The sequence below is a fragment of the Sardina pilchardus genome, chromosome 12, assembly GCF_963854185.1.
Source record: "Sardina pilchardus chromosome 12, fSarPil1.1, whole genome shotgun sequence".
Taxonomy (NCBI): domain Eukaryota; kingdom Metazoa; phylum Chordata; class Actinopteri; order Clupeiformes; family Clupeidae; genus Sardina; species Sardina pilchardus.
This window is the reverse complement of record NC_085005.1, coordinates 27,390,204-27,409,286: the sequence shown is the minus strand read 5'-3', so window position 1 is coordinate 27,409,286 and position 19,083 is coordinate 27,390,204. Positions and strand designations below refer to the sequence as shown.

Genomic DNA, 19,083 nt, shown 5'->3' with positions numbered 1-19,083 from the left:
CTCTCTCTCTCTCTCTCTCTCTCCCACTCCTTTTCTCTCTCTCCCACTCCCTCTCTCTCTCTCCCACTCCCTCCTACCCGTCTACCGGACAACACGCATGGCGCATGCCAACGCGCACACACACACATACGCACACGCACACGAGCATGTTATCACACAAAAACTGTGCAGAAACAGCCCTGCTGTCTGAGATGAGCTGGTAATGGCCCCTTCAAACCACACACACACACACACACACACACACACTCTGCCCTGCTGTCTGAGATGAGCTGGTAATAGCCCCTTCACACCACACACAGGGACAGACATACAGAGCGGGAAGCATGCATCCTCTCCCACACACACACACACACACACACACACACACACACACACACACACTCCCTCCTACCCATCTACCAGACAAACCACATGATACACGCTAACATACACACACACACACACACACACACACACACACACATCATTGCTGACAATGACCATATGACAACAAACGTAAATATAAACATAAATATGTGCATGGGACATATAGAGTGTAGAGCCTGACATTTGTGAAACAAGCCTGCTATTTTCTCATCACTGCTGCCCCCTTTTGGCAATGATTACAAGTTGCAACCTTTGTTGCAGGACTACACAAGGATACAAGGATACAAGGATGCTTATTTGTCACATGCATATGACTACTAATGTAAAGAATGCAGTGAAATTGTCAGTTATTTTGCCTATTGTAAATCTTTGCAAAGATTTGGAAAAGATTCTTGAAAGACTACAGTCTCAAGGGACAAGAATGGAAATGCATAGGTACAACAATGTAACCAAGTAAGTGTCCACTGCGAATTATTTTATTCTTATCAACATAAAAAAAAACCTTTAGATTTAGAAGTGCATAATTTACGTTGTTTTAAGAGTGAATTCTTTTTTAAGTGTTTAACTTTACACTTTAATCTTAAATCAAGCACAGCCTTATCTTTTGTGTCCCAAATAGGCAAGAAATCTTAAAATTAGGTAAATACTGTAACTGTTAAAATAAGATCATTTACATCTCTTCCCCTAATTCTCTCCAAAATAAAGCTTATTTCAAAACATTAACAAGAAAAGTTGCCTTAATTTAAGATGAGATTTAAGATTTAAGATATATTGCAGTAAACAGCAGTTTATGCTTATATTTAGTATTTTTAACTTATTCTGAGACAGTAACAACTTTAAATTCACGTAATCTAGGCATTAAGACGGCTGTGGCTCTGTGGCGCAACAGGTTACAGCATTCACACCATGTGATGGTCCAAGTGCCCATGGGGATTCCGGTTCAAATCCCACCTGCGGCCCTATCCCGATTCTACCCCATCTCTCTCTCTATCACTCGCTTCCTGTCTATCTTCACTGCCCTATTTGAATAAGGGCAAAAAGGCCAGAAAATGTACTTGCAAAAATTATTAATCTAGTCTGAGGCTGTACAAAATTAAATTTAAGTAATCTCATTTTACAACCAGCACATCTTATTTTTAGTATATTGTACTATTTTGAGGCTGTAAAAAGTACATTTATAAGCTATCTGATCTTAAAACCAGCATTTATATTAAGCCTCTGTAGACATGCTTATTTCTAGATTTTTTAATTATCTTAATTCAAGAAATCTTGTCAAGTGAAACTATCTTGCGGCATGGACATTTAATTTCACTTGTTTTGAGGACATTTTACCTCAGATTTAGTGTTTTTATCTTGTTTTTAGACACCCTTTCATTGCAGTGTGCTTGTATTGAAAGATTCAGTCAGACCTGCACAGCGCCGCAAGGTGGAACACACCCACCCTCTGATGTCATGATCACACATGAAGTGAAGTTTCATGATCACACAGAAGTGAAATTTCATGATCATACAGAAGTGAAATTTCATGGTCACACAGAAGTGTAAATGCCATGTAACTGCCCACACTTCACCTCCACACTTCACTTCCAACAAGTCTACAACGTAACATAGGACAATATAGCGTGTTCTCACTATTGCCCCTGTAGATTTTTTAAATCCGAATGCTTTGCCTACCCAGTACCAGGCTCTTCAGTTCTGTAAAGACCTACCATCCGTGAGGCCTTTCCTGTGTGTCAGCAGGCTGTCGGGATGGGGGAGGCTGTAGATGACAATCTTGCCGCTGGAACAGCCAGCCGCGAGCAGACCCAGTCGAGGCATCTGAGGGCTCTGGATGGGGAGGTGGTTTTAGGAAGATTTTAGTCACTGTGGTTGTTTTCTATTAGGGAAAGTTGTTGTCTTAATTCACGAAATTAAGACAAGTACCGCCCTCTACGTCCTGACTCAGTTCGCGTACCCCACCATCCAACACATTAAAAGTAACACATTCATTGATGCATTTCAGGCATCATGTTTAATACGTTTTTTTAAAAAAATGAAATTTTAAAAAGTTTTTTTTTTAATGAAAACGTAGCCTACTATAGAGTTTGTCATGTTTGTCATGTTTCCATATCATTGTAACCTGACTCAAAATTATTCATTTATTCATTAATTAATTACATACAATTTGAAAAGTTCATTTTTAAAACCTTTCCGTCATAGCCCTTTTCATCTCGCATACCCCCTAGAAGCAGCTTGCGTGCCACCGTACCATCGTTTGGGAATTCCTGCTCTAACCTTTCTATTGCACTGGCCTCCACCTGGTTAAAGCGTAAGACACTGATATGTGTGCTCCTACTGTACCTTCCGCGCTGTTGAGGGGAGCTCCCAGGCCCCAGTGGGGCACCACTTCAGGCCCCACACGCAGCCCTCGTTCTGGGCAAGACAGTAGGCCACCTGGGGCGCTCTGGAAGGGCTGAGGGTTGGGGAGACACATGTTGTGATGGTTTAAGACATTTGACATTTGGTCTAGCAAAAGCATTGCCATTTTCAATAAGTATTCTCATCTTTTGAATAGCACCTATCTAGTTACAATCTACTATTACAGTATGAGCATGAATGTATTTAATTTTACCTCAAGCTGTAACTAGTAATGCTTCTGTAATGTGTATTGTTATTCAATGTTTTAAGTTGTAATGGATGATTACTTAATGATTACTTTTATGGTGACCAAAAAGCAAATGCGCAAAAGAGCAAAACACAAACAAACAAAAAAAAACCTCACCTGCTGCGGTAGTTGAGCTCTCCCAGGTCCCACACCTGCAGCAGGCTGGGCTCCGTGTGCAGACTCTTCATCTTGTGGCGGGCGTCCATGTTGCGGTTGCAGTACAAGGCCACGTACTGGCTGCCCGAGGAGCCGTCGGGGGTGGGAGACCACTCCATGGACCACACGGGGCCGCCCGCGAAGAAGGTGGCGTCCCAGCGCTCACTGTGGTAGGGCGACGCTTCGAATCTGGAGGGTGGAAAAAAGGAAAAGGCACAAGGACGTGGATGCTGACGCTGTGTGGTGAACAGTAATGTAACATTAGTGATTTTTTTTTTTAAAGACAAAAACTACATGTTGAATAGCTTTAGTGCATGACAGGAACAACAAGTTCCAATGAAGTTGAAAGTAGTCATTATTAAGCATACATTAAAACAAAAAGTTTATTAAGCTTAATCAAGATGGACTTGTTAAACATTTACAGTTAAATTTCTTATATTTTTACCTCTTCAGTCTCTGAGGGGTACTCTCTTGTTTCAACTTCTCCCGTGAGAGCTTGAATGCTGGAGATTCCATCTCTTGGGGTAGATACTTCTCAGCCTCACTAAACATGTATGATTTTGTATCATCATTAGCAAAATTCACTATTACATTTTCAAAGAATATCATAACAATTACAACAATAATATGTCAACAGTTAGTCTGATTTCACTCACCTTGGGGTCAGGAACTGCCAGTCCTTCACCGAGGGTATCCATTCAGGAAAGACCCACGGTAGCACGTTATCGTTACGGCTGAAAGAAAACAAACAGCTTAGCTACACAATAAAGATTCTCTTCCTGAGACACTTCAGGCAAGTGCATTTTTAAAATGTTTTAAATAAGTTTGGCAGCAAGCTCAGCTTCATCACTGAAATAGTTCCATGTTCAAAGGGACTCCTACGAAGGCCCATGGTAAGATGATCCTGTCAACAACATTCCTCACACACGAGCCAATCTAGTTCCTCTCACTGCTGTTTAGACACCATGCATGAAAAAGTAGAATAATCATAAGACAAGTGGAACTGCAAATAGTGCAATATTAAAACTGTGTTTGGAAGAGGCAGCCATGGCCTACTGGTTAGGGCTTCGAGCTAGTAACCAGAGGGTTGCCGGTTCGATCCCCGACTAGTCAATAGCTGAAATGCCATTGAGAAAGGCACCTAACCCCTCACTGCTCCCTGAGCGCCGCTGGTTGGGCAGGGGTTAGGGTGTGATTCACCTCACTGTGTGTTCACTGTTTGCTGTATGTGTTCACTAACTTGGTTAAATTGTGTTAAAGCAACACCAAAGAGTTTTTTGTACCTTTCCAAAATCATTTCAGTGGTTCATCAACTCGTAACTTCGCTTCAAGGCCCTCTATCGGCTATAACTGCACTATGTAAGTTCACCAAATCAGGTAGCGGATCAGTAGTTCGATTGAATGAGACATAAGAAACTACAAATTTGACTTGCTTCGATGTCGCAATGCATCATACTTTCATAAAGTCATGCAACATATTATTTGCTGGATAAACAAATAGCATGCATGCAACAGAGAAAAAGTGCTTTAGTGTTGCTTTAAATGCAGAGACTAAAATTCATAGTGAGCAGCTGACATACAGTATCTGTCTACATACATTCCAGTGTGTCTACTTAGAAAACCTGCTTATATCAAGGCATGACAAGAACCTTCTGAGGAACCAAACAAAGAATCAATGAAGAGCACTGACAGAACAAAATACAGAGAGGAACTTGCTACCATCCATAGAGAAAACTGCTGACACTCACAATTCCTTGTGTGCAGAGAAAGCCGACCACACAGGAAACATCAGTCTATTGGTGAGGCCATTGCTTGCCGTGCCTTGTCTCTGAGGAGATACATCATATTAATATAAATCAATACATTAATATACCAATCTAAATAATTCATACAAAGCAGCAGTGGCAACTGGAATTGAACCCACACCTTTTCTGGCTACAGCTGCATGTTAGCCCAGCTCCTTAACTACTATGCTATCACCCCAACTATGTGCTCTGTGCAAGTGCCTAGTAAAGAGGACATAACTTGGAGCAGCCGTGGCCTAATGGTTAAGGCTTCGAGGTTATATCCGGAGGGTTGCCGGTTCGATCCCCGATCAGTCCAGGGCTGAAGTGCCCTTGAGCAATGCACCTAACACTCACTGCTCCCCAAGCGTCGCTGTTGTGCTGGTTAGTGTGTGCTTCACCTCACTGTATATTCACTGTGTGCTGTGTGTGTTCACTAATTCACAACTTGGGATAAATACAGAGACCAAATTTCCCTCACAGGATCAAAAGTATATATACTGTACTTATACTTATACTAACTTGGATCTGGACTCACCCGTGACTGTTGAGGACCTGCCGAGAAATTTTTCCGAAAAATTGGAAATGTCTTGCGCTCGCGCTCGCGGAAAGAGAACTCTTCGTCCAGGTCCTCGTCCTCCATCTCCACGCTGTCCTCGCTCTCCACATCATCATCTTTTTCCTCAGGGACGAAGTCGGAGTCTTCCGCCGCATCGCTGTCTGGCTCAGGAGCCTTCCTTTTTTTCCTTGGGCCTGTCGCCTCTTTTTTGGGCTTCCTTGCGCTGGGTGAAGTGTCCGTGTCCATGTCCATGTCCTCGTCCTTATTCGGATAATCTGCATGGGTTTCATTCAGGCTCTTCACAATGCTGTGAAGGTACTCAATTGCACTACAAAAGATTGAAAAGAAACCAGTAGAGAAACTTGAATGTTATTTTTTGAGAATGCATTGAGGTAACAGGACCAGAAATTCTAATCTAATCATGCAGGACTGAAGTTGCATTACCAGCAACAATCTATTGCACCAAAGCTTAGAAAAGCAATACATCTCTCAGCAATAAGTGCTGCATAGTGAATGAACTCACTTGCCAACAGGTTAGCAAGATTTAGCCTCCTTAGATAAGGATACCCTAACTCTAAAAAAATGCCACAACATAACCTACATTGGTGTGACCGGATGGAAGTGAGATTTAGGGGGATACGTGTAACACTAGCCTGTAAATAAGTAGCACAGACACCTTAAGAGACGTGCCGGCAACAGCTAGCACACATAGGTTTAAGCCTCATTGCTAGCATACCCACATTCCAATCCGAAACGCTGACATGTTTGCAGCTTCTAGCCTAGACAGGTGCCAAACTGAACTGCGCTCTCAATACAACAAAAGGTATGTTAGCTGCAACTTGTTTTTACGTGTCCTGCCAGACATCATAGGTCATGCTGCCCTCAAACCAAGTCTACTGAATACTAGACTTTAATTAAGTCACTACTATGAATTCCTATGATGGCAGTGCACCTACTTATGAATATGGGTAAAGAGGAAACTGACAGGGAGAGTAAGGCATTCTATGCATGTTGCTGTAGTGAAGTGAATAAATGTATGGTTCATTGCTGTGTAGACTACATACGCTTTGGCTGCTCTCCTCTTGGGCCGACCGCCTGGCGTCACCTCTGGGGACGAGGGAGCCTCTGGTGGTGCCGCCATCTTGCCCATGGGTGTGCTGGTGGCCTGTGGAATTGGCATCATAGGCTTCTTTCCTGTGGCTTTAGGGGTAGCTGGGACAGCTTTGGGAGTTTTGGGAGCTTTGGCGGGGGTTTTCACTGGTTGCTTTTGCTGACCCTTCCCCTTGGACGGAGGACGCGCTTTGCCTTTTGCTTTTGATGGCGTTGCATTTGTGGACCCGTCAGATGTCAGTTGAGTGCTGTCTGATTGTATGCCTTGAAGGATAAATTATAGCATTTATAACCATTACTGATGCTTCACACAATTTAAAGTGTGCTGATTCTGAAGCTGACAAAAATATCATTTGTACTACATTGAATGGCATGGTTGAATCATTTCATACAGGGTCAAACAATATTTAACATGTTCAGAGTATGATACCTTGCTCACAATCATCTTGACCCGTCCCTACAGTGGAGTTGACCTCATCAGAGCCGATCTCTGCTGCCAACTCGGCCTCTTGCAGGTTGCTGTCAGATGCTTGTGAGCTGCACTTCCCAGCAGTTCGTCTAGGAGCTTTTGTTGAATTCCCATTTGTGCTCGGAGACGACTTGTTGGAGCTCTGATTTAGGCGGCGACCCGCTTGCTGTGCCAGATCCTCCGCTTTTGGCAGACCCATGCCCCTCTCTTTACGTCTGCTCAACCTTTGAGCACCGGATGCCATGGAACAACAGTGCCCCGTCTCGTGCGAGCTGGTGCCAGGTTTTACCTATGCACACCTGAGAAAATAAGGATGGTCAACTAAGCCAACTTAACGTTACTGTATGCAACTTTCCAACATGAAAATAAGTTTGTGATCAGACTGGTATTGCGAGTATTTTCCACGCTACTTGAGTCGTTTAGCATAACAAGATCGTCTACTCTAATGTCAAACTCATGTTCATGTAACATTACATCATTCGGTATCATCATTCATTAAACGTTATCAAAGCTACTTCCCATCTTTCATTATAGCGTTAGGGCTAGTTTATTTTAGCATAAATGACCACACTGCAGCTAGCTCCAAAGCTTAACAAGGACACTCAAGTACAAATTATTGAAGTGACCGCGATAAACTACAGATTTTGATAACTTAAATAAAATGTGATAACGCTAATTGCGGTCATTGTCAGTCAAGTCATCTAAAAGATCACCCAGATGCTTCATGTTTCATAGCAACTTTATTTGCCATGCTAGTCAGCTACATTTTGCAACGTCAACTCTGACAAATGTGTGTTACTTGATATTAATTACAGAATATAAAGAGTATATCTATGTGTAGAAATGGATAAAAGAAACCCTATCTCCTTACAGAGAGCACAAATGACATAGCCTTATTCAACCACAGGCCACATTGTTTCGGTGGCTCAAGCCTATAAGCCATGACCAAGAAAAGGGCCCCTTTCCCCGACAGATCACCGGTTCGAGACTCTGTCGACCTCGTTGAAATCATACAAAATACCAAATTATAATGTAACTTACTACACTCTGGTGATCCAAGTAAAATCTCAAAACACTTACTTTCGTCGTCCATCCGACGGAGAACAGGGGAAATCCAAAAAATCGATAATATCTACTGTTCAAACATACATACTAGCACCACGAGCCATCCGCGATTATGTGTTCCGCCATGTTTGTTCAGTTATCCCATACACTTTAGATTTACTCATTGCTGCCCCCTACCGAATGAAAGCTGTTGCAATTTGCCGTTGGGTTTGTAATTCGCCATCTCCCCACTGGGTGGTGTCACATGTTTCTCAGCAAAGAAAAATAACTCTGAAAATGTCAACAGTACACAACCTTTTAATTACACATGTCGAAAGTACATTTCCTTAAGTTGCTGCAAAAGGGTACATGTGATCTAAGTAAAATAATAATAAAAAAAAACACAAGTAGTATACAAGTTAACTAACCTAACAATATACTTTCATTATAAATACAGCTTGTTACAGGGCATGGAAAGTACTCCCAAAACCACCTGTAGACTACTGACATATACCATGAGGTTACGGTGTTAAGCTGACAACAACCTAAGAAAAACTGTACGTAAACGTCAATGCAATTGTCTTCTAGTGTTACTTTGCAGACGAAACAAGGCATATTGGGGAACAGATTTACAGAGCACAGTGGGATGATTTCCTCTCTCTGCACAATAATGCATGCATTCCTTTCATCATTTCTCCTGTGGCATGAACTGAACTTAGTAATGTTCAGCAATGTCTAAAGACTTATTTTGGTCCTTTGTGTTTAAAAACATCATATATGACAAGTTGAAAAAAAGTTTCATGACTGTGCGCAACAGTTCAACATTGTCATACACAGTGGCAGTCAGACAAGAAGTAACTCATGCAATACTCCTGCCACTTCTCTTCGTCATGAATTAATCTCTCAAACGTCATTTCTCAACAAAATGCACACCCAGAGCCACCTGCTAATTTAACTACTGCTCTCTTTTGCAGAAATTGATGATTAAAGTTGATAATGTTATCTATACAAAAACAACAACACCATCTTTCCCTTTTTTTTCCACACAGCAGCAATGATCACTACCATTCAATGGGTTCTGGAAAGAGCATTCTGTACAAGACCACATCACACATGCAGCTGGTTAAACACAGATTGAGCAGAAGTAATTTGGGCATCAATGTACCAGTTCGGCGAACTCCCCCTCACGTTCCACGTTCTGTATTGAAGTCAAATGAAAAAAAAAAAAAACACTGGCGCACGGATGTCAATAGTGTCAAAAGTAAACACAGTTACTCTTGGTTGGTTAAAACTGACTGTTGCTGCTGTACTACTTGTAGTACATCAACGTTGCACTCATGATTCACATGAAAGGACAACGGTCTGAACGTCTGAGAACCCAATGATGGCTGGGTTGGTTGGATAACAAACAGACGGACAAAGGCAGGTGTGTGTGCAGGTTAGGGGTGACCCCTGGTCTGCTTGGCGGGAGGAGGAGGCGGCGGGACGGCGTGGTGGGGGTCGGCGATGGGCGGCCTCCTCAGGGCCCACGTGTCCTGGCCCGTCTGCACGGCCGCGTCCTCGGCCTCCGACTCGCTGCTGGAGCTGCCGCCGCCGCCGCTGCTGCTGCTGCTGTTGCTGCCGTCAAAGTCGTAGCAGTCCTTCTCTCGACCCCCCTGCTCTCGAGCCCGCTCGCGCTCCCGCTCCCGGTCCGTCTCCTCGTCCTTCTCGCCCGGCTCCTTCCTCTTGCCCTCGGCCTCCGCGGCCCCGGGGTTGGCCATGATGACGGTGGAGGGGGCGGCCGCGACCGGCGGACCCATCTCCTGCCAGGTGTTGAGGCCCGGCGTGAAGCGGAGGCCCGGGTTCTGCTCGACAGTCTGCTCCGGCACCATCACCATCACCGTGGGCTTCGTCTTCAGCAGCTTCTCGAAGTTCTTGGAGGCTTTTTTGCTCACCACAAACCACTCCTGGTGGTGGTGCAATACACACGAGAGACAACAGTGGGGAAGGACAGTTACAGACACTTTGAACGCTCCCCTCAGTAAGAAAACTACTGACACAATGTTCATAATACAGCAGATATAATACTATTGTGCCAATACCAGTACACCACATGGTTGGGTTATCACAGGATGAGGATACATAGACAAGTTGATGCATAGTTCTAAAATTCACTGTAAACATGAGACATTGTGTAAGTTAATCCATGTACTCCATTTACAATACTGCTGATGAAAACCACTACTTACCTGAGAGTGGACAGAGTTGATGTGATACTTCACCCCACTCTCAGAGTTGAACTCTTTACGGCATATCAGGCATTTGTATTTGCCAGCTTCAAACTCTCCCTGTGCAAATAAAATAATAGAAAGATCGGGGTGAGAAGTCTTGGCCTGCCATTATCTACTTATAAAACAGTGGGTTTTAGATTTGGATATTTTGTTCTACAAAATTGTATTGTGCACAATAGTTTTCTTCAACTGGAAAATATTTCAGAACAATTTTATTGGGTCTGGTCACAGTTTGTTGAGCTGTCGAATATAAACTACAATTTCTAACAGCATATTTTAAAAGCAAGAGAAAGGTAAACATGCCAAAATAAATTCCTCACCATTGTACAGAGACCCAGGTGGGCTTTCAGCCCAGACACACTGGTGTAAACTGCACCACATCCCTTTGGACAAGAAAAGGAAAACTACTGTTGTCAACATATTCACACGATCCATAGATATGGCACACTCACTGAGAACTGACAGTTCTGACCTGGTTTGGGCACTGCACTTTTCTTTGCAGTTTGACTTCATTCTTCCACTTGCGCAAAACCTCCTGACTGAAAGCTGGCAGTCCAGGACGAGCGTATTTGAGCTGTCAAGTGACAAAGTGAGCTATTTACTCAAACAAGTCGAAAAGCACGCATCACATTTCGAAAGCACCCTCCCTTTAGAGCTTAGTTAGACTGGTGGCCTAGATGCAAATTACACAATTGTTTTTGTCTTCCACAATGCTTTTTTACGATTGACCAGGTCAGACTAGGCGATCAGAGAACCATAACATTTTGCCTGCATCTTGGTCCGGAGATTGGCCACATTACAAGATCATGTGGCCAATCATAGCCTAAGCCTGGCATGCCGCCATACTGTCAGTGTCAATGCTGGAGTCGTAGGAGATTCTCCAAAAATTGCAACATGCTAGACTATTGGTCGTGGAATTGTGGAATGCTGCAGACGATAAATTGCGGGTCGTTGAATAGGTCACATTATAAGACACGTTCCTCCTTCGCCATTGTTACCAACTTTTTATATTCGGGACACAACCCAAGAAATTTGTCGGCTACGAAAAAATCATCGCTAAATTGGGCTGAAATCGCGTAGTCTGCATGAGTCATAAGTTAAATAACGGATCGAGCGGTACCTTCTTATCGTCCGGGACCAGGTCCCGTTGCACCTTCCTCTTGGGCCACTCCTTACTGAGCTCGTCGTTGGCTATCTCCTGCAGGTGGTAGACGGCCACCTGGGCAGACATGCGCTTCACCCGGCCGCTGGACGTCCTCTCTGGACTGGGCTCCTGTTGGGCCTTCGACTCGTCCTCGTCCGCCTTCTGGGGCGTCTGTGGACAGGGCACGACCGGTAGATGTAAAGAGAATCATTCTTATGGTGTCAAAATGTGTCATTGTCAACAGAGGGATACAACTGCACCAGATTCAGTGATATTCAAACAATTCAAGCAACATAACACCAATTTCAAGAGTTTTCCTGCCTTCTTTTAAACGTCAAACCTTAGGGTACTAGACTAGAACACCTACAACATACTCAATGCAAGACAACAATAGAGTAAAAGATCTTATTCTTTAAAATAGCATACTAAAATGCATTACAATTCGTTTATCTTTTTTTCTCCTAATATTCTTGCATGGAACTGTTTAAGGAGCTGTTTACTTTCACACAAATCATAAAATGGTGCTATTTGTATTTGTGTATCGTTCCAGAAAAACTCACCGGGGCATGTTCAGACTTCAGGTGGTACTCCAGTCCTGCCCTGGAGCGGTACGGTTTCCCACAGTGCTGGCAGTTCAGCAGCAGCTTCTCCAGCTCAGACTCCTCCTTGCCACACTTCTTGGTGTGATACAGGTAGCCCATGATGCTGGTGAAGCTGCCACTGCATCCCTGAAAAATAATATGACAAAAAAGAACACATGAAGTAGGAAACAACAAAAACAAATGGCAAGAATACAAAAAAAACAACAACAGTTGTCCCAATTACGACAGCTTCACAATTCTGAAAATGAGTACTCCGGGTCTGTCAACTAAGGTCACAAATCACAAATCATACCTCTTTGGAGCATTTCAGTTTGCCCATCCTTTTCAGAATCTTCCGGAGCTTCTCCTTAAGCGCCTGATCATCTATCCCACTGCTTTCCTGGAGCAAAGGCTGAGACGGAACCAGACAGACGAAATGATGAGTACAATGAGCACAAGAGTACTGTATATAATGCAAACACATGTGAAATGGACATGTCCCATTGGAGCAGAGGCCCTACCAGGTTGTTGTGGTCAGCCATGAGGTGGTACTTCATCCCCGTTGAGGATTTCAGTTGTTTTCCACAGTGCGGACATGTAAAGGGGTGCTGTTGGGGCACAGTCGTAGGTGAGCAGCAATGAAATGTATTATACCAGAGTGGGTGTATGTGGACTGCTTTTGCAAAACAAGCTGAAATATTATGTGAGTATACTGTACATGTATGTGATGGAAAAATACTTACTAAAGGTCACCTTGAATTAACTTATTCTTTTTTCCAACTAATGACCAGTTAACTATCCAAACTAAAACCACAGTGTCATATTGCAACTAATTAGCCTGACGTAGCTGACGTAGTAAATAGAGTCTGTGCTGCGCCATTGAGACATGATTATAAGGCGTGTTTCAACCAATACAGGGGCCAAAATGCCTCAGTAAAAATGCCTCCGTGCACAATTGGATACACCTAACCAATCAGAGCAACGAAATACCTGTGAATTTTTAAATTGCGCTGTCAATATCTTGTACAACACAGACAATAGAGACATCTAAATGTCTAGCTTCTCCAGCGACAGTCGTTGTGTTGTAGGCTGAACACAATCAACCGAAGCACGCTCAGGTAACATGAATGACTAGGCACCGTTGCTTACATACTGGATCTACTGTATGGTTACTCAACTATCCATCATCGTATAAAGCCCGCCCCGACTTTTTGATTGGTCTACACAGATCTCAAGTTGTCAAAGAGGCTTCTCAATGAAACCAGACCGAATTTCCCGACCTCAAATATTGAGGGCGGGGTTAAATTCAGGCCGGCTTCCAGGCTAGCAACCAATGGCATTATGACAGCAATGGGAGATTTTCCGCTATGGCTTCTGGCCTCATTGCAAACCAATCTACCTGATCCTTGTAGTTGCACATTTGACCCCAGACCAGAACACTATTTCTGTCCATGAAAACATGAATGAATACATCATCAGTAATGTGTTCACGGTGTAAGTCGTGCTTGCAGTGCCTACCATATTGCACGATTCCATGTGCTTCTTTAGACCCTCCACTGTCTTCCTTCCAACCGATTTGCACTTGGGACACGTGACTCTTCCCTTCCCCAAGATCTGCAACTGCCACCTTTCTTCCTGACTCCCTATACCATGATACATACAGTACAAAAGCCAGGATTTCACATCTACGATGCCTGAATGGCACTATCAGATAAAGCAATTTGCTGAAGGCATGCCAATAGAGCTCCACAGTCCCGCCCCTCCTCCGAGAGAGGTGCTTGTCCGGAAGAAAATTTCTCATTCATTTCTCCCATTGACTTCTGGAAAAATCCGGATATAAAGAGTTTTAGACCGTGCCTTAGGCTAACCAGCTACGATGTGACTCATAAGCATATAACTTGTAATTTCGAGTGAAAAAATGAACAGAAAATGTAGAAAAAGCGAAAGGTACAAGACTGTGTACATATCTTAAATTCCTAGTTAGAGAACTCAAATCCCATGATGCTTTGCAAACGTACACATTTCCAACATTTGCAGCCTAACGATAGTTTAACATGGTTCCATATTAATCTGAGAAAAGAAGATGATTACTTCCTACCGTTTCCATTGAGTAAATTCAACCTTCAAGATGAGAAAACTGTTCTTTTTCGGAAGACCACACATCGGTCCTGACAGCCCTGCAGCCATTTTAAGTTTTGAAGTTCCAGCGATACGCTAGCCGGACGATAGGCGCGGGAAAAGTTGAGTACAGTTTGTTTGGGATTGCCATGGCAACGGCGATCTCTACCAATCAAAGGCTCTGCTTTCACCAGTTTTACACGGTAGGGTGTTGGGTAGTGTAGTACTCTCTCGTTAAATCCTGAATAAAACATTGTTTTCTCAAAAACAAGGTTGATGCCCCGTTAACTTTTGACATCTATATGAGCCGGTATAATCGCTTAGTCACATCGTAGCTGGTTTTAAGTCTACCATGGACGGTTACGATTTTATGGCTTATTCTCCAGTTGTCAATGGAGAAATTGTATTGGATTTTTACTTCCGGACAAGGCTGTGGGCGGGACTGTGGAGCTCTATAGCCCAGTCTCCCAAACTTGTGACATCTGTGGCATTATGCTGTGTGACATAACTGCACATTTGAACAGCCCAAGGCATATCTGTGCAATAATTATGCCTTTTAATCAGCACCTTCTGATAATGTCACACCTGTCAGAAAGACAGATTATGTTGGCAAAGTGTGAAGATCCCACTAATATGGATTTGAACAAATATCCATTCAGTTTGTCAAAACTAAACCTTTTGTGTGCTGCAGAATAATGTTTACTTCAATTTGTGAAAAATAGGGTGTTGAAATTCTATATTTCTATTTTGGTTGAGCATTTGAGGGACATTTTGGTTGAGCATTGCTGGTGCACCTGGAGGATAAGTCGGCGGCTCCTTCTTGGTAGTGAAGATCTTCGGCTTCGGCTCCTCAGATGGCAGCATCAGATGACTGCTGTCTGTACGCTCCACAACAAGAACTGTGAAGAGCAATAAAGAACAAGGGCAATTACAGTACGTATGGAGAGTGACTGAAGGGAAGGAGTAGAAGGGAAAGTATACATACAGTAATTTCCCTCATATAAGCCGCATTGTGTATAAGCCGCGGGACAGTGTTTTATGCAAGTTAAAAGAAACGAAACCATATTGATACCATAGTAACTGTCCCTGTGTATTAACCTCATAGCTGAAGAAATTTTGCAAAATCAATGTATAAGCTGCGGCTAATAGTCGGGAAATTACGGGTATATCACATATACAGTATACACCACTTATCACATATTTGTCCATATCATATATCATCCGTTGTCTTTTATTAGTTATGATAATGTGTTGATGCTGGGCTGTGGCCTATAACAGTAATATAACAGTAACAGTAACAGTGACAACATTACCTGACTCTCGTATAACACCTGGGAGGCTTGTGACTGGGGACCGGCACGGCTCCTCTACAGGTTGCTTCCTCTTCACGCCACCACCTACACGAGAACCTGTCGTCAAGAGAGGCAGCTCAATAAGTACTTATTACTAGTACACACTGCAGTTAATCTTGTACATATCTTTATGTTTATATTTAGAAGAAAGGGTGTGATGTGTAATTTGTTCTCATATTGCACTAGTTTATCTCAAAAGCTACTTCCTGGGTCTCCGTTTTCACTAAGCTGAACGGACAATTCAAAACTCCACTCGAGTCAGTCAGTAACATTATCGATAAACTGTCCCACACCTTTACTCTTTTAAAAAAGTTTTTTTTTGTGTCAATTTGTACTACTTGAATTCATGAGTCACCATCTCATGGACCCATGGACATTTTGGCTGATTACATTTCATCAATGAACTCATATGTTGCTATGACTTGTGCAGAAAATATGTGCTTATAACACCTACTATTATATATTATTACTACATACTATTGGATAATCTATACACCAAGTACTCACATTGGTCCATATTTTTTTGTAAAAAAAAATATATGTTGAGATAGGTATCGGTTCATACAGTAGGTAGGTTACTCCTTCAGAGGCTGTGTGTGTGCAGCACCTTACCGGTCGCCCTCATGCCGTCCATGACGTGGCAGCAGGGCTCTCTGGCCTGCATCCGGTAGGCCATGTGCCCCATGTGCCCCATGTGACTCAGGTGCCCCAGGTGGCTCATATGGGGCTCCTCTGCCCCGTTGATAAGGCTGGAGGCGATGACCGAGCAGGACGCTGCCGACTCACTGGTCGGATCCCCTGGAGGACTCATGTAGACCGGCTGCAGGTCATGGTACCTGTGGGAGACACATTTGGAGAAACAGGTGCGCACATCCAAAAAAAAATTTAAAACAGGTGCCAGACAAAAAAACGCGTCAGAGTAAAGGTGATGGTCTGTACGCTGTAATGGCTCCAAAATAGTTCATCATTCAACGTTTCGATCAACAGATCAACGTTTCGATCAACAGATCTGTTGATCGAAACGTTGCCTCTTTAACTAATAAAGAACTATTTTGGAGCCATTACAGTGTGCAGACCATCACCTTTACCTGTGGGAGACACCACAGCACACAGGGGTATGGACCAGTCAGTACCTTAGAGCTGGTTGTCTAGGGTTAACAAAGATCATACTGAGTTAAATTACTCACTATAAGGTCATGCAAAACAGTACGCATTTTTTCTTGTTTGCTTGTGTTTGGTAGAATTTAGAATCTACTTCCGTATTACACATCCATCATTAAAGTAATCTGATGCAGTTTCGGATTTAATTTGCTACTGGGCTCCCCCTACAGCTGTGGAGTATTTCTATTTAGCACAACTGTCGTAAATACCAGCCAAGGGACTGCACCCTTCCCCCTGCACACGTCTGCTTATAAATGAGTTAAGATCATCTCTGAACAGTCAAGTTGACTGACAAAGTAATATTACATGGATTCATACAAATAGTAAGCTATTCTCGGGTCAGAGGAGAGCAAAGTTGCAAGGTCGGTTCCCCCGTAGAAGAGTAAGCTGCATCTGGGAAGGAGCTCTATTCTCCCCATCACAGTCATCAAAATGACTTTGAAGTTGTTATATTAATATGGTAAAATACTTACACAAGATGCCTTTAAAAACAAACACTATAAAAGTATTGACATTGGGCCAAGAGATAGTGGTCAAAATATATGCACTCACTTTTTTCTTGCGTATGTCCTCTTTATGTTTTGAGTCTTCTGAGAACATGCCTCGATCTAGAAAACAGAGATTGCAGTAAAAATGTTCAGGAAGCGCTGGGTTTCTCTTTGAACATCAGGAGGCCAGTGGTTAATGTCATGTTGTCTTAATGATTGTCTTTAAACTGTTGAATAATCATAGGAGGTAGATAACTGTGATATAACAGATGCCTGTAGTCAGCATTGAAGTAGTAATTTACCTTGGATGGTCCAATGCCCCCTGATTCGTAGTCCCTGTCCAAGGTCTTGGGAACTAGAGTGAAATGGACAAAAGGTCCATTTTAAGCAACATTAGATGTTAACCATGTTTTATATTTCTGATGTGTACATTGCCAAGCAATATATCGACACATAAATGTCAATGTCATTAACATGTTTAAATTCTTTTACAGAAACAAAGGGAAAAAATCCTTCAATTCAAAAAAAAGTATCAGCTTTTAGTACAAAAGAAGAAGAACAACAACATTCATAAACAGTGACTACTGCACAAGATTACCTTGTGCATTGGGCTTTAATTGTGGCCTGGGGATCTTCTTTTTTGTGGTCACATACGTGACAGACATGTTGTTGTGTATGTGATCCATGTTCTCTTTGGATCTAAACAAGACAGTAAAGGTCAGAGAATAGCTCTATCTTTGGATTCAAATGTCATAGCAAAGCATCAAAGCAATCCTACAAGTAACAATTATACATTTTGTCTGCATTGTCCTGGTTGAAATACAGGCCACTGCACAATGGATAATATTATCAGGTTGTCTACCCTTGACTTCTAAAGATGCAGGATTCAAACTACCCAGGACTTCACAATCTGAACTATTTTGTATTCCGTTGCAGAAAGACGATCACGGTGTAGAAAGCTCAGCCACCATCATTGTCCGCCGACCGAGTAGCCTTTTCCATGGGATCCTTGCAGCGACATTGGGGTTCACATACTGACCATTAGCTTACACTCCCTTGGAAATATAAAACATTTGGTTCGCTATGTGATGCATCATAAGCTTGTTATGCCCCACTACATTCAACCCGAAAAGAAACACGTGCAAACCGATGCATTCTTTTTGGAAAATGCAGAGCTAGGTTAGCCACAATGTGACATGTCTACCCTACCTCACACCCCTAAGTGGCTACGGTTCCTGTCGTCTTTTTGTGCGATAGCACATTTTCTCCCTGGTAGCGCATACTGCTACTTGCATGCCACCCGAGATATATTATAAACACAATAATTGATCGATGTTGCTGAAATTGACTTCCTTTCACCGTCGCTGGCCAAATTCAGAAGAAACCATTACCAGCCCCTTTGGTCGATTACTTCATGCTGGGAACGCCCTCTTTTTCCGTGGCAACAAATGAGATGCACGTTCCTTTGGCTCCCCGAGCAACAATGTTGTAGAGGTGGGCGGTACGTATGGCCTAGGAACGCAGTCTCCTCCTTCAGGGCGAGTTCACTAGGATCATCGAAAGTGAGCTCAACTTGAAACAGCTGTAGTCTAGCTTGCTTGTAGTCCTGAATAGCCTATGCGTTTACGGCCAATTTTGGATCTATTTAAAAGTTTAGTTCCGCAATACACTGTATACGCTAGGCTGTGTTTAATAGGATAGCATAATCTTCCATATAGGATAACCTACAACAAGGAATAAAAAAGCATGCTCACAAAGCATAATGAGTAGGTTATGCCACTTACCTGGGAAAATATTTTTAAATTAGAAAGTTATTGGAGTCTCTCTATACTACCCA

The 19,083-nt window shown here is 42.8% G+C and overlaps 2 protein-coding genes across 6 annotated transcripts in view; both read right to left on the bottom strand.

Moving 5' to 3' along the window:
- Positions 1 to 8,295, bottom strand: part of gtf3c2 (general transcription factor IIIC, polypeptide 2, beta) — a 28,438-nt gene extending 20,143 nt beyond the window's left edge. The window contains exons 1-10 of one of the 2 annotated variants that reach the window (XM_062551235.1): positions 8,169 to 8,295; positions 7,050 to 7,387; positions 6,574 to 6,883; positions 5,489 to 5,837; positions 4,915 to 4,994; positions 3,823 to 3,900; positions 3,612 to 3,710; positions 3,128 to 3,355; positions 2,707 to 2,818; positions 2,076 to 2,193 (exon numbers count right to left, since the gene is read on the bottom strand). In XM_062551235.1, coding sequence (XP_062407219.1) covers positions 2,076 to 2,193; positions 2,707 to 2,818; positions 3,128 to 3,355; positions 3,612 to 3,710; positions 3,823 to 3,900; positions 4,915 to 4,994; positions 5,489 to 5,837; positions 6,574 to 6,883; positions 7,050 to 7,332 — 1,657 coding nt within the window. In that variant the 5' untranslated portion in view covers positions 7,333 to 7,387; positions 8,169 to 8,295. The remainder of the gene's footprint in view (positions 1 to 2,075; positions 2,194 to 2,706; positions 2,819 to 3,127; positions 3,356 to 3,611; positions 3,711 to 3,822; positions 3,901 to 4,914; positions 4,995 to 5,488; positions 5,838 to 6,573; positions 6,884 to 7,049; positions 7,388 to 8,168) is intronic. The other variant, XM_062551236.1, reaches the window with a different exon arrangement.
- Positions 8,296 to 8,434: 139 nt separating this feature from the next.
- On the bottom strand, positions 8,435 to 18,699 carry znf512 (zinc finger protein 512). 4 transcript variants are annotated; one of them, XM_062550942.1, is made up of 16 exons: positions 18,638 to 18,699; positions 17,845 to 17,945; positions 17,549 to 17,601; positions 17,311 to 17,366; positions 16,210 to 16,433; positions 15,559 to 15,654; positions 15,040 to 15,144; positions 13,646 to 13,770; positions 12,649 to 12,735; positions 12,441 to 12,539; positions 12,107 to 12,274; positions 11,523 to 11,717; positions 10,875 to 10,976; positions 10,723 to 10,785; positions 10,361 to 10,459; positions 8,435 to 10,078 (listed from the first exon to the last, which is right to left on the bottom strand). In XM_062550942.1, the coding sequence occupies exons 2-16, from the start codon at positions 17,930 to 17,932 to the stop codon at positions 9,572 to 9,574; spliced, it is 2,067 nt and encodes a 688-aa protein (XP_062406926.1). In that variant the 5' UTR covers positions 17,933 to 17,945; positions 18,638 to 18,699; the 3' UTR covers positions 8,435 to 9,571. The 4 variants fall into 4 exon arrangements, with proteins under 4 accessions (XP_062406926.1, XP_062406925.1, XP_062406927.1 ...); XM_062550941.1 differs by lacking the exon at positions 18,638 to 18,699 and adding an exon at positions 18,109 to 18,626; XM_062550943.1 differs by lacking the exon at positions 18,638 to 18,699 and adding an exon at positions 18,142 to 18,626.
- Positions 18,700 to 19,083: the final 384 nt, after the last annotated feature.